Source organism: Mytilus edulis, chromosome 1 (assembly GCF_963676685.1).
Source record: "Mytilus edulis chromosome 1, xbMytEdul2.2, whole genome shotgun sequence".
NCBI lineage: Eukaryota > Metazoa > Mollusca > Bivalvia > Mytilida > Mytilidae > Mytilus > Mytilus edulis.
Window position 1 is genome coordinate 6,831,801 of NC_092344.1, and position 16,560 is coordinate 6,848,360.

Genomic DNA, 16,560 nt, shown 5'->3' on the forward strand with positions numbered 1-16,560 from the left:
AAAAACATCAAATATACAGTTATCTAAATTGTAACGCCATTTGCGTATATAGTTTAAACATATGTGGCGGTCGAATCAAAATAGTCGAAGGACCAAATAAAAAAATGCTGAAATCAATGGAAACTTAAAATTTCGAAAAGTTGTGACATACATGTAACCATAAGATAAAGGGACACGGAACTTCGTCAATTTTTCGATGTCATTGTCCCGCAAGGTTTACCTGTAAAAGGCTGTTTTGGGAGGCATGTCTTTATTCAAACCTATGTCAACTATTTTCATAACTTATTTAAGAATTGCCTGTTAGAATTGATAAATAATATGACATTGAATAATTTATTCAACAACAATATTGTTAATGTATTATTGTAATATTTAGTTGTTATTAATTCCAATGTCATGAGTTTATGAATTTTGCATTTTCTAAACAAATCATTTAACATAAATGGAGAATGTGTCTATGGGTCACAGATTCCCCCGCTTGTAAATATGAATGAGTCAACTTCCACATATGGATGCAGGATTCCAGTAGGTAAGATTGTTTTGTGATCATAAGCACGCCAGGAATATGGCAGTTGTTATCAAATACTAGTAGCACGTTTCTATGCATGTTGGTGTTTGTTTTTGTTGCAGTTCGGTGTATCTATTGTTCCCTCTGTTTTAGTTTGTAACCCGGATTTGTTTTAGTTTAATGACTATTGAACAGGTTTATAAGACTGTTGCCTTTCGTAAAACCAATGTGATTGGTCCTACTATAGATATTTATCGACTCTCTTGTAACTTAATAAATGCATGGTCATTATCATGACTCTCTTGTATCTTAAAAATGCATAATTATTATCGTGGACTCCCTGGTAACTTTATAATGCATGTTCAATATCAGGAACTTCTTGTTACTTTATAATACATGGTGAATATCATGGATTCCCGTGTATAATTGTAGAAGCATAGCTATACTGGTAAAATATCTGGTAATAACTTATTTTAATTTTCATTCATTCACTGTTAGTCAGGGAAGCATAGAATAATGTCAGAGTCGGGCTACCTTTTGTTGGATTCTGTGTGACTCCCCTCTATGCCTCTTTATTCCAAGTTTATTATATTGTAGGTTCCTTTGTGTTACATTATTTAACTTGAGAAATGAAGTTTTAAAATGAAAAGCATCAGAACCATGTAATATGAGTAATATATAAGCTTCAAATGATTGCACATGGCAGGTTTTTTAATGACACATCTGCTAAACAAAGTCAAATTGTTTATGTCGTTTATTTTATATCTCTTCCTGTGTGACGTTTACATTCTGACGTCATACACGCGAACTACACTAGAGCTGATGTGAGCCTTACCATTCAGTCACAGGACTTCAAATATTTCAATTCTTTATGGGTTGATTTAAAATATATATAAGTAAGCAATGAATGTGGTGGTTTCATTTGAAAGATGTTTTTGTGTGCCTGTTTGTTAAATATTTGTTTGTTTTCGTTCTAATTGAGATTGTGACACGGTGATGACTGCTGTGTCCCTATTTTGACAATTTTACCTATTATGTCTGTTTTTCCACGCATCGTTGTAAATATAATGGAATTTGATGCGACTGTCGTACAAGTAAGAGGTTTAGCGCTATGAATCCAGGTTCAATCCACCATTTTCTGCATTTGAAAATGCCTGTACCAAGTCAGGAATATGACAGTTGTTGTCCATTCGTTTGATGTGTTTTATCAATTTGATTTTGACATTTGATTAGGGACTTTCCGTTTGAATTTTTCAGGGAGTTCAGTATTTTTGTAATTCTACTTTTTATTCCCCTAAAACTAAATTGGAGTAGATGCATCAAACAAATGGGATTCCAAAAGCCATTAACATATTTCTTTACTGTCACCAAGGGGAACATAAAACAATTTGATAAAGGTTGTAACCTTCAAAAACAGAGGTCAATAGTTCCATAAAACGTTTAAACCCACTGCAATTGTTTGCACCTGTCCTTAGTCAGGAATCTGAAGTTCAGTTGTTGTCGTTTGTTGATGTGGTTTATAAGTGTTTCTCGGTTTTTTTTTATATATATCTTTAAGGTTCATTATGTCAACCTTATGACTGTTTATGTCACTACAGTACATCTCATTTGACATTTCAGCACTTAAAAAGTTATATCACAAAAAGTCCGAACGCCGAGGAAAATTCAAAACGAAAAGTCCCTAATTGATTGGCAAAATCGAAAGCTCAAACACATCAAACGAATTGATAACAACTGTCATATTCCTGACTTGGTACATGCATTTGCTTGTGTAGAATATGGTAGATTAAACCTGGTTTTATAACTAGCTAAACCTCTTACTTGTATGACAGTTGCATCTAATGTCATTATATTGACAACGATGTGTGAACAAAACAAACAAATATAACAGGTACAAATATCAAAAATAGGGGCACAGCGGTACGTTGTGTTATAATCTTAATCACTATAAAACGAACAAATATGTAACAAAGAGGCACAAAAAGACATATAGACAAAGCACATTAGCAAAAATGAAAGACAAGAATGATATTTATAAAAAAAAATGACTGGATAGATAATTCTATCATTTATGAATAAATATCAATTTTCCTCATGATTAAATGATTTTAGGATTAACCTTAGTTAAGATATGCTTAATTGTAATATATTGTGTATTAAAATAATTTTAGAATATACTTAAATCAATCTCTATTACCGAGTCTTATTACTATAATGGCCATATTTAAGTACCAAAGGTATTGAACTGATATCGTTTGACTGACTGTCGTACACAGTGAGAGGTTTAATGCTATAAAACCAGGTTTAATCCACCAATTTCTACATTTGAAAATACCTGTACCAAGTCAGGAATATGACAGTTGTTGTCCATTTGTTTTTGATGTGTTTAGTCATTTGATTTTGCCATGTGATTATGGACTTTCCGATTTTATTTTCCTCTGAGTTCAGTATTTTTATGAAAGGAAACATTAAAATAAGCAGTTTTCCAAACAAAAAAATTAACTATTGTGGTATTATAATGCTTTGTACAAAACTTTGAATTTTTCGAGAAACTAAGGATTTTCTTATCCCGGGAATAGATTACCTTAGCCGTATTTGGCACAACTTTTTGGAATTTTGGGTCCTCAATGCTCTTCAACTTTGTACTTGTTTGGCTTTATAACTATTTTGATATGAGCGTCACTGATGCGTCTAATGTAAACGAAACGCGCGTCTGGCGTACAAAATTATAATCCTGGTACCTTTGATAACTATTTGGAGATAAAGAAAGTCAACTCATATTGTCTGACCCTAACCGATTTAATTGCAAATTTCAACAGTACACGAAGTCTATTTTCGTAGAAGGGGCATTGACCCTCTGAGAAAAAGATAACAGTGAAATATCTTTACGTTATTAAAACAAAAGAACCACCTTGAAATACTATCTTAAAGCTTTCCTTTTCACATTGAAACAAAATGCGCATTTTGTTAATTTTGGGTATAAAAGAAGTTGTTGGGTATACACCAACGATTCAGCAAACTAGCAAAATGAATGACAATAATATATCTAGTTACATATCTATTATCCTCTGTTTTTTTTTCTTTCTTTTGTGTGTATAACTAAGACACAGCTATAACTTTGCTCAGCGCATTCAACACAAATGAGGCGCATTATTAATTCTGATTTCAAGTTTATTCTTCACATGTTGGATGAATTAAATACAGGCAACAGTATTATATCGCTGTTCAAAAGTAATAAATCGATTGAGATAAAACAAATCCGGATTACAAACTAACACCGAGGGAAACACATCAACTATAAGAGGAAAACAAACAAACAACAGGAACACTGAGGTGAACAAAAATAAACAACCTGCTAATATACATATAAACAAACTTTTTGATAACAACTGCCGTATTCCTGACTTGGTACAGGACATTTAAAGAACAAAATGGTGGTTTGAACCTGGTTTAATGGCTAGCCAAACCTCCCGCTTTATGACAATGTTAAAAAATATCGCTGAAATGACAACACTCTGTCACTGAAATACGGAACAAACTCACGCAAGAACATACATCATAGGTCATTTGACGGTTTTAGTCTTGTTTTCTTATTTGTAGATCTTATTTTGCGGAACAATTTTGATCTAACAATTTCTCACTATCTTTTCTAGGGACAAACTAAATACTAAGATACATTAACAACCGGTTATACATCTGAAAAAATAATTGACTTTCCAACTCAAAATCATGCCATCATGACATAAAAAAAAAGATAACCACACTTTTTTTTTGGTCTCAATTATGTCCATGAATTTGTTTTAACCCAATGTATAAAGTAAAATCACAAAATTACTGAACTCTGAAGGAAATGGAAAGTCACTAAATAAATGGCAAAATCAAATGAATGGAAAACAACTGTCATATTTCTGACTTGGTACAGGCATTTTCTTATGAAGAAAAAGATGGATTAAACTCAGTTTTATAGCTAGCTAAAATTGATCCTACTATACTATATGCATTGAAATTTTAAATAATGTCTGGACTATTACGTCTGTAATTTGTGTCCGACTCGTACTAAAATTAAAACACTACAATACAGGTTTACTTTCCTTTTTATTATAATACAAATAAACATATTCGATATTGCATGGTAAAGGTAAAATTGTAGAAAATGTAAAAATATGAACTATGAAAAAGTATGATAATGATAGTCACTTACAAAAAGATGTCTCTTTCTATTGAACATACAAGATGGTAAAATAATTCTACCCAATTCCAATATATGGGTAAAAATGATTTTAAGAATGCCATTTGTATCTAATTTGCCAATCAGATATAAGAACCTCAAAATGATTTCCTTGGCAATGGCCATGTTAATTTTTGGCAGGACTATTGGAAGCTAACTTATACTTTTTTCAACATTTAAAAAAGTGAATGAGGTAAATAACATTAAATCAAAACCATATGACTAACATTTGGACACTATAAATGTGTGGTTACAGCGAATATATTATATTTGGGTGTTGACTACATGTTCTATTAATAGTAAGTGCTGCTGTGTTAGTTGATCGGTGGGGTCATCAAATACATTTAATGTAGATGCCTTGTTTATTATTAACGCAATAGTTGGTCTTAAGCTGTAAATCTACTTTCAGAAAAAGGAAGCCTTTATGGTTCATAAACAATGACAGCTTAAGAAATTTTCCTTGAGAACTGACTCAGAATATGATATAAACATATAGTATACTTTTTATCAACTTCAATTTCTAAAATTTATAGTTAAAGGTTGAGGATATTTAACATAACTGGATATAAGTATACAGTAATAGTACCATGTCAATACTGGTTAAGTTATGTAGGTGCACAAAAAAAATATGATTATAAGTGTTTTTTAATCTATAGTTATCATGGTCATTTCTATTAATTGATAAAGGCCACAGCAGTATACCACTGTTCAATAGTCATAAATCAATCAAGAGAAAAACAAATCCTGGCTTCAAACCAAACCAAGGCTGTTAGATATACAATAACTGATTTTAATGTAATGGAGGATGAATGGGTAATGTCTGCAATGTGCATGATGAGATGACAAAAGATCATTTAGACCTTTGAAGTAACTGAGCTAAAAAATATTCTCATTAAAAATTATTAACCAAAATTAACTGATGTAACAAATTATATAGAATAAATTTTATCATAGCTCTGAAAAGGTCCAACAATTTACTATTGGCACTTCAATGCAACTAATCAAATGGCACTCAATAATACAACAAAAAGCTCAAAATTACAACACAGAATGATAAATTAATCATCATTAGTTTTAAAATATACAGATATACTTTTTAAAATAGCTAAGAGTCTTAGAATCTTAAATATACAATCTATCTGGAACAAATTTGGCATCATTATGCAGTCATATTTCAAGTCAACCTCTTGTTACCCTGAGAAAACATTGTTAGCCAAGGTTGGAAATCTGCTCTATCACCATATTAGCTCTGTGTTATTAAATATATTATACATTATTGTCCTCAATTTTTTAATTCAAAGTAATAAATTATATCTACATTGTTATGGCAGAAAAGCAACATAGATGAAACAAGATGTATATTTTAATGTTGATAGTCTATCAAGGAGGCCTGAGGGTGAGATGGCAAATTGTCTTTACAATTATTGATGAAAGTTGTCATGGTCTTCTTTATTGTTTTTAAAGTTTGTTTGCATAACATTTAATAAAGTATCTTGTGCTGAGTCAGACAATATATTAAATTATCTCCTTGTATTAACCAATCAAAATCTGGCACTTTAACATGAATTATAATAATTAGTATTAACAAATAAGACTATGAACATTTTAAGCAAATAAGAGCACTTTTGTGACTTAAAGCATATAAATAATTAAAAACTAAACTGCAGCATAAACTAGATATACTTGCAATAGTACCTTTCAACAATGTTAAACATTTATATTAATAACAAAAATAAAAACAAAAACATAAAGATATAAAGAAACAATTGCCTGATGAATATGCTTCATCTTACTCCTGAGCATATGTTTTTGAGCTTGGAACTCTGCTATTTGCAAAAATTGTCTTATGATTGTAAAATGTATTTCTACACCTTCAATGAAAATACATAAAGTATATAAAAAATGGAATATGAAATATATTATGTTATAAAAATATGAAAACATCTAAAATAAAACTGAAAACTATAACTGCCACAACCTCACAATCTAATGGAGAAAACTAAAACTGCCACACAAACTAATGGAAAATAATTGCAACAACAACTCCAGATAAGAGAGAAAACTAAAACTTCCACACAAACTAATGTAAGACATTTTAAGATATCTTTTAACACAGTGATAAAATATGAAACAATTCTTCCTTCTTCAAGAAAGTCATTTAAAATAAAATGTTCTGTTCTCAAAATGGGACTATTTATCAAACTATACAGCATCTATCTGTTTCATGATATCCAAAATTCATTTACATTTATGAGTAAATAAATATAAAATTGCACTTTACACAAAATGAAAGCTGAGATTAAAACAAATCTTGATTTTTATCTGTAGAAAACAATATGACCCCATCATAATTTACATTTTAAACAAGAAAAATCGGCACAAAATGATTGTGAACATAAAGATAGTCCTGCTATTGACTTGATCATACATTTGTTTTTATAATATAACAATTCAATCATTAAAATGATGTCCATGATTTTTTAATTGGATTAACACTTAGGTTTTGAAATTTCATTTAAAATTTAGACCTTACAATCACTGTATCATTTCTTAATAACTCAGTAAAGGTAAATTAATTCTAATATGCATGATTATTAATAACAAATTATTACTACTCTTCAAATTTACCTACACTTATCCTATATTAATAAAATCTAGTGCTACTCTTTGCATCAATAATAAGTCTTGAGCTAAATCAGATATAAGCAGTATTATACTTGCATAAATCTAAACTATATTTTAAGTACATACATTGTAATACAATTATACTGATTGAACTCTGAAATCTTATAATTATAACAAATTTAATTAGAAACTATCTATAAATATTTTGTGTAACTGGCACCTCTTGTAATGCTAACATCCATGTTGTGACAAAATGTATCATCGAATGGAATACAGTTAAAATATTGTATCCATGATCCTTCAGTAATTGGTACGACATAAAACCCAATCATAAGTAAAACAAACATCAGCACAAATAAAGCCAATGATACAACAATAATACGTAATTTAGTCAGTCCTTTCTCTTCAATTTGTATATCCTTTATAAGTACTAATGATAACAAAGCCCCTGATACAAATCCAAATAAATGAGCCCAGTTGTCTAACCATGGCAATAGACCTAATACAAATAGGACCAGTAGCACCAGGCTATAAATAGCTAAGTTAGATTTCAGTCCAGCATTTAAGTATGATTTGTCATCCTTCCTGTTGTTTAGTATATTATAAATGATGTCAACATATACGCAGGCCAAGATACCAAAATGGGCACCGGCTGGTCCAGTCTGAAAGTAAATAATCAAATTACAATGAAAATAAACAAAGGAGTAGGGGCAATAAGGCCCTTATTTGGCCCATATATTACCCCAATTTAAAAAGTTATCACATATATTAATAAATTTGTCCAAACTAGACTAAGCTACAAGGTATTCAGAAAATAAAAACAAATTTCACATTGAACAAGTTACTATGGCAACAAACCATGACTAAATTTGCATATTTTGAAAAAAATCTTGATTTTCCATGTTTTTCATCAAATTTTAAGTATGTTTTAGTTTGGTAAGTATGTGTGCACCCAAGAAACAACTATATATTTGGTGATATTATGTTAATAGTTATAATAAAGCTTCTCTGTAATTATGTTGTTGTTTCTTGCCTGAGCAGGATGTTTCCACAATGGAAATAACGATAGAAAACTGCATAAATTCTGCATTTTCAGCGTTTTTGCAAAAATGGTTCTTATAATGACTAAATTGGGACGTCATCAGATAAAAATCTATGTTTTTCATTTACATTTCTTGACCCAATTCATTTCCAAACATTATGAGCCACTCTGAAACAGTTATCAAACATTTTATTTTCTTGGGCCAAAACCGGGCCTTAATGCCCCATCTCCTTTGATCCACTCATAAATTAAAAAACACCATTTATATCCTGATAAGCATTTGTGAGTTGTTTTGGTGTCTGAAGGTTTGAGCCCATAAAGACAAGGCATGGAACCTATGATTATTAACATTTATATGATAACACACTTTTCTAATTTTTACTACTTTCATATTGTATGACCTTTTGTAAAACATAGCCCTAGTCTAATTTCTTTTCGCGATGTCAGCACTTGGATTACATCTTTTTGTTATACTATGTATTGGTCTTTTGTAGTTACTTATAAAATGGACAGTTCACCCTTTGTGAACCATTTGATTTTGAAACTACTGAAAATATCTATAACACCTATACATGATCAAACTGTTACTTGCTCCTAAATCACATCTGTCTATCTTAACAGCAATTTTGAATCCTTATATTCAAAATAAAAAAACTTTTTTTCTTTTTCATAAGCAGTACAAGAAAGCAACATTCAACAAATATTTACATCAAACAGGACATAAATATACAACTAGAACACAAACTTTAGTTAATGAGTGTTTTACAATTATATTCCATATGTTGCTTGTTTCTGTGGTTATTCAGACACGTCTTTGTATTTTTTATATATACAACTATTATCTAGTATGGCTATAAAACTTCATGTGAACCAACCTTGTTAAAGTAATTCAATAAAATATGTGGTTACAAAAATATAATGCATATAACAACTGAAATCATAAATCAACAATAATGTCTCCATAGTACAGTGAAACCTGTCCAAACCCAACACCCATGGGACTTTGCTTTTTGTTCCGTTTTCACAGGTGTTCGGATTGAAGAGGTAAACGGAAGTCGACACCAAATAATTTTGGAACTTACTGACAAGGGACGTTAGGTGACACAACAGACGACAATTTCTTTTCATGATGATTTAGATGTAAATGTAAAAATCTAGGTTGATGAATATAGACGTATTGTTCCTTTTTTCATATAAATCAAACGCCACTCCGTCAATCACGCTCCTCGTTGTGTAAAGGTATTAATCATTCAATGATGTCCGCGTGGAGCGATTTTGCTTTTTATAATTATTTTCTAATCTGTGAATTCATTGACCAATTCAGATTCTCAGTCTCTGTCAAATCAATTCCGTAGTTGAATCGAGATCGTCATTTTCAATTATCTGCACACATGAGTTCCTGGACTAAACTGGCCACCCGCTGTTTGATACTTTGCCACAAGATAAGAGCGAAACAACAGCAGGGGTCCAGTTTATTCTTGGACTTCATCGTTGATAATTAGCTAACGGAAGTCTTCAGGAGCATCTGAATTATATATATAGGGCCTCTAAAGGGAATCCGGCATCCCGTAAATATAATTCAAAAGTTTTGTTTTGCACGACTTCTTAATCCAGTTTAACACTTTCAAACTATTATTTAATGAAACAGTTTAGCTACTGAATGACAGTTACAAATTTGTGACCGTAAATATTTGAATAATGTGCATTTAATTGATCAAAGGAAAAGTTCCATTTTTGTCCTTTTCGGCGATAGGGCAGCTGACCAGTTTAACTTCTCTTTACAAAAAAATCATTTGATCACTGAATACATAGACACAAACATGCTAATTAGTTTGAAATAATAACTCATCAGTTCATTAAACCTCAAATACCCTCGGGGATACTCTGTCATTATGTGTTTAATTAAATCATGCAAATAATTAAAAATACATTTTTGTTTTGATAAGTATCGATCGATTTTGACATGTAATTTTTAAATACATATTTACTAACGAGCCTTCAAAAAGTGTTTGGAATTTGGTGTTAACAGGGTTCGGCTTTTTCAGGTTAGATTAACGTTAATTGATAGGGAAATTTTGTGGGACTTTGAAAATTGTTCGGTTTAAACTGAAATTCGGTTTTATCAGGGTTAGGTTTACACTGTACACTATTTTCTATTTTCAGTGGACTGAAATTGGCATACAAACTAAAATTTTGCATTCAAATTAGAAAAATCATATTATAGGCATGATAGGGAACATGTGTCCCAAGTTTCAAGTTGGTTGGACTTCAATTTCATCAAAAACTACCTCAAACAAACACTTCAACCTGAAACGGAACAGACGGACGAAAGAATGGACGGACGAACGAACGCACAGACCAGAAAACATAATGCCCCTCTACTATCGTAGGTGGGGCATAAAAACCTTTCTGGATATTTGGCTTTAATTTGATTGTGTGTTTAAACTAACCTCAACATGATAGGGTAACAATGTACAGCTAGCTAAAGTACCTATGGTACCACTACCAACATAAATAAACATAATCCTTAGGGATCCATACAGTTGTTCCACTCTGGCCATAACAATCATTTGGAAGAAGAAACTAATCAACATGTGAAGAAATCTGAAATAATAAAATAAATTTTCTTTTCAATATTTAAATAATCTCCCCTTATGCTTCTCAAAATATGTAAAACTTAGTTACCGGTATCTCAAATACTTTACAGAGAAATCTACAATGCACATATGTTTTAAAAGCAGTATCCTAGTCAGCCACAAATAGAGAGACAGCTCCATTCTTCTCTAGTATTCATACCCTATGCATTTTAGTCTCAGAAAGAGAAACAAAAATTGTACTTCTAATTGCAAAAACAAATCATTTTAAATACTGACGGTACTGTAATGATTGATGGAATATCGAAAAAATTTTCTCAAATATTTTTTTCTGTATTTGAATAGCAAAGAGATCATTGCTGCTACGTTCTTTTTCTTTGTATGTTTAATATCATTGACTACCTTGTTATTTAATAATGCATGGTCACATATCAAGTCCTTGGTAAATTTTCAGAAGCATTTATAATTTGAGGTAATATATTAAGGAAATACATACCCAGCATGAAGTAGATTAGATGCCCAAACTCTAGAAAACTGATCTGGTCGGTCAGCATAAACAAATGGTATCATACCACACACCTCTTCAAAACAATTCACCTATAAAAATTAAATTCTCAAGTAAAAAAAATATGGAATATATTTTTACTACTGTGGATTCATTATTATTTGTTGGATACCAACTTTCTTGGATTTCGTTAGTACAGGAAAACCACAAAGTTAAATGTTCAACGAATGACGAATTTTCTATAGGTTTTTATGCAGACTTCATCAAAACCACGAAATTAAATATCCACGAATATGCAAGTTTTCCTTCATCCACGAAAAATTGGTTACCACGAAAATTGGCAATCATACCACATCTTTATATTTCTAAAGTGATTGTTTATTTATATTCTTTCCTTTCAAAAGTTATGAACTCATAAATAAAATGAACACATAAATGATGTATTACCTTTCACCATTTTTATAAATTCAGTTTGAAAGGATCAAAACTAAATATGTGATATCTTAACAATGTTTATATTAAACTGTATACACACCAATAAAGCATACACTGAAGGTCAAAGTCCGCCCATACTTTTGGGATAATGCTTTTCTTCCCTAGATGCATCTTTATTCCAGGAAATTTTATATTTATTTTTTTTACGTACAAAACATTTATAGAATTCTACATTAGAAAAGATAAAAAGAACCTCTTTAAACTTGTTCCATACCTGAGAACACAGGAAAGCTTCGTCATGGTAGTATCCTCTGAGGAAGTCACAATGTTCTCTCGTTGTTATCATACATTCTCCTTGTATACCATGACAACATGGCCGCCCTAACATATCACATGTCATGTGTCTGTCAGTTTGATTAATGATTCCAGAACGATTGTACCCTGGTTTTCTTGTGTCTAAACATAACTGAAAAAAGACAAGTTAATTCAATCCCAAAGCATAAAAGATCAAATTTTATTAACAAATCTATTATTGATAGAAAAAAGTTCAACATAAGTTAGTCATGAATACTGTCTCATTTAAAAATAACTTTTTATTGAAGAAAATTTGAATGTTTACATCATACTGAATGCAAAATTGCAGAATAGAAATGAAAGATATTGATGAGGAAAGTTTGATCTAAAATAAAATGTAATATATATGTTTCTATATAGAAATTCATTAGAATCACCAATATAAAGTGTGTGTAATTTGGCAAGAGGTCAACTTACTGGCCATTCTGTCATATCATTCTTATTCCATTCAAATGGTGGAATGGAGGATGGTTTCTTACAGTATCTGTAACATAAACAAAGTCACATGTAAAGAAACACAAATTCAAAGAAGATTGCAACAGTGTAGCCAATAATCAGTGCTAATTTATAACTCATATTCAAATTAAAGAACCTTTGAGAGCACGCTCACATACCCCACGCCCCAACGCCCCCACATTGACACCAGACAAACAAAATCTCACCAGATTCCTAAGTTCAAAGACTCATAACTCTAAAATAACGCTAAAAAAGTCAACTGCTAAAAAAATTCTTGTGGATATGCATATTAACATGTTATGTACTCATTAACTTCATAACTCCTAGAAAAAAAATCAATAGTAATTTCCTGTCGATATGCACTTCTACATACTATGTCCTTCTGATATACAAAATTTCATGAAATTCTGTTGTGTGGTTTCAGAGATTGCGATGAAAATCTGTTGCAGAAGTATGTTTTGACCAAAATACTAAGTTAATCATGTTAATGGGTATACATGTAACTCCTAAAAAAAAAAGAATCGTAATTTACTGTCGATATGCTCATCATCAGAGGAGTTGCAATGACAAGAAAAGGACTAACATACTGTCAGACTGATGGACGGATGGACTGGTCAAAAACATGATACTCTCCGAAACTTTGTTGTGTGGGGTATAATAATTAATCTGATATATTTTATTAACCTCCGATGAAATTTTGAAAGTTTAACCCTTATTCCACATTAAAGATTAACTTCTCTCACAATTTTGTGTAATAATATTCTACTGTGCATATGTGTTCCATATGAAAATCATTATCCTACAACTGTCCTCCAAATATATTAATATTCTGAATAAAATAATATATAGATAGCATTCAAAGATCAGATCCTTCTTGAAATGAACAAGCATTCTGTGAGTATTGCATGGCAATACATAGTCCCCTACTGGATAAAAATTCCTTGTATTGGAACAAAATTATATCTTTATTTTTTACTTGTCATGGTGTAAACTATACAACAAATATCAAGTTAATATCTTCAAGCATCACAAAAAAAATTGTAGAAAACTGATTTGCCGGACTGACGGATGGACAGACAGACAGACAGAGTGCAAACCTAAATTCCCCTTTGACATCGAAGTAAGCAGACTAACCAGATGCTCCGCAGGGCGCAGCTTTATACAACTGCAGAGGTTGAACCCTGAACAGTTGAGGCAAGTATGGACACAACATTCAAGATACAGCTCTGAATTTGGATTGTGATTAAATAGTTGACATAGCATAGGTTTCTGACACAGAATGAATGTGGTCTAATGAACTTACATATTTATTTTTTTTGCTTTTGAGCAATTCACTTTGCTGTTGAATATTTATCCCCTCTAAAGAAAACATTTGAAGAAATTTTCTTTTTAATTTCTGAAATGAGAAAAATTGTAAACCCCCCCCCCCCCCCTTTTCTCCAATTTGTTTTCACCTCCCCTTTCCCTTATTCCAAAAATAATCTCAATTCAAATTTCGAATGGAGTTTGCAACAATAACTACTCATTTAAATACATCATAAAATTTAAAATATAAAATGACATCCAGTCAAGGTTATAATTAATATTAATTAATAGCACCTTCTAAAAAAAATACAGCTGTAGTCTTACCATCTGAAGATAACAGTATTCTTTAAATGGAATTGGGATTACCTCCCTTACACTGCTTTTAAATTGTCAAAATTGCCAGAAAACCCCTTGTTTTTTAGCCTTTTTGCCCCTATTTACGAAATGATTTGAGCTATTACCCCCCCCCCCCCCCCCCCTAAAAACAATCCCTTTGTTGTATGGAAACTTGTGGTATAATTTCAGAGATTTACAAACTTTAACACAAGTTATTGACTAAAAACTACAAAAATGCTTATTTGGGCCCCTTTTTTTGACCCCAACTTTTTGAAACCCCCCTTGGAGCAAGAACCCAAAAACTCGATTCCAGCCTCTCCTTTCTAGTAAGAAACCTTGTATAATTTCAGAGAGATCCATACACTTAAACACAAGTTATTGTCTGTAAACTAGAAAAATGCTTCTTTTTTACCCTTTTATGGTCCCTAATTCCTACATGTTCGGGGAAATTAATCCCACACTGAACCCCAGCCTTCCCTTTGTCATATGGAAGCTTGTGGTACAATGTCAGAGAGATCCATACAGTTAAACACAAGTTATTGTTTCTGGAAACTAGAAACATGCTTGTTTTGGCCCCTTAATTCCTAGACTGTTTGCCCAATTACCATTAAAACAAATCCCAACCTTCTACTTATGGTACTAAACATTGTGGTACAATTTCAGAGCAACTGAAATACTTATACACAACTTATTGTCCTGAAATTAGATAAATGCTTGTTTTTGGCTCCTTTGGGCCCCTTATTCCTAAACCTTCGGGACCATAACACCCAAAATCAATCCCAACTTTCATTTAGTGGTATTGAACCTTCTGGTAAAATTTTATAGATATCCATTCACTAAAACTAAAGTTATTGTCTGGAAACTAAATGTGTCCTCGGACGACGACGACGACATCATAGCATTATACAACGCAAAAATTTGTTTGCGGTCATATAAAAACTAAATTGATGAATTACAGATATATAAGGCACAGAACACCATATCTGTATGACAGTCGCAAGAAACAGCAAGCAGTAATCGATAGAATTCATTCAATAAAACTGCTTAATGGTTTTTAACAAATGCACTGTTCCTTTTACTAGCTTTGACAACTTATAAATCAAGAGTATATGTTAAGTAAAGTAAAGAATGATTCAAACATTAACTTACTTTGGATCTTGTCCACAAACAGCACCAGATGTAAATCCTAAACTCGATGGTTTTGTTTTATTCCACTTGACAAAAGTTGATATCAAATTCTGTAATCATAAAACCATATATTAAGTCATAATATTTGTTAAGCAGAAAATCATAACAATGTAAACAACATTCCTAATATCTGACTTGTCAATTAGGAACTTTTAATAAAGTCACAAAACAGCAAAGGGGAAGATTTCTGCTCCAGTCAAACTGTTTTATGGTTTATAACTGATTCTCAAGTTTGAACAATGTCCTGATACTAACAATACAAAAAGATTATAGAGATTAAACATGTCCTGTAAGAATCCAGAGTTTTTACATGTCATGGCAGATTCTAGAATATTAAAGAGTTTAAACATGATCTGATACTTACACTACATTGAGATTCTACTGTTTGAACACATCCAGCCCCATCGTCCCTCACACAACACCCTGATGTTCTTTCCTCTTCTCTATCTGCTTTTAATACTTTGACAAGATTCGGGTCTTTTCTCATACATGGAGAGTACTTGGCACCAAGATGGATCAAGTCATCCTAAAAATGAAGTAATATATATTTTTCTAACACCCCCAGATTTTTTTACACTTTTCACATTTACATGTATCAGAAAATAAGGTTTTACTTCCTCAGGCAAGGTTGACCTAACATAAATTTGTCATTAATTATAGATCTGTTTTGGTCATACGGCCCTTCAAATGTTTTGGTTCAGCTTTGAGGGTTCCTGATGAAGAAAAATCCAGAAAAGCACATCAGACGCATGAAATTCAGAGAGTGTTGTTTCCCAAGATTTTCAATTTTCAAATATATATTTACTAAAGAGATTCTGTTGAAAAATAAATAATTGATATTTATGTTGTCTCAAAAAGGTAGAAGATGTACCTGTCTTGGTCCTAGCCATATGTTTCCAAACTCTGACTTTCTAACCAGCTCAATGGATAAAGATGGTTTCAAAACCTGAAAATTGAAGACAATGCTATTTTATTTGTATTTAT

The 16,560-nt window shown here is 31.5% G+C and overlaps 1 protein-coding gene across 5 annotated transcripts in view; it reads right to left on the minus strand.

The window, feature by feature from the left end:
• Nucleotides 1-4,586: 4,586 nt before the first annotated feature.
• LOC139510395 (inactive rhomboid protein 2-like) overlaps nt 4,587-16,560 on the minus strand; it is a 30,677-nt gene continuing 18,703 nt past the window's right edge. For all 5 annotated transcript variants that reach the window (XM_071296983.1, XM_071296998.1, XM_071296993.1 and 2 more), the window contains 8 exons: nt 16,448-16,522; nt 15,941-16,102; nt 15,538-15,626; nt 12,709-12,775; nt 12,212-12,403; nt 11,494-11,594; nt 10,854-11,007; nt 4,587-8,023 (listed from right to left, as the gene is read on the minus strand). In XM_071296983.1, the coding sequence (XP_071153084.1) occupies nt 7,556-8,023; nt 10,854-11,007; nt 11,494-11,594; nt 12,212-12,403; nt 12,709-12,775; nt 15,538-15,626; nt 15,941-16,102; nt 16,448-16,522 (1,308 nt within the window). In that variant the 3' untranslated portion in view covers nt 4,587-7,555. The remainder of the gene's footprint in view (nt 8,024-10,853; nt 11,008-11,493; nt 11,595-12,211; nt 12,404-12,708; nt 12,776-15,537; nt 15,627-15,940; nt 16,103-16,447; nt 16,523-16,560) is intronic.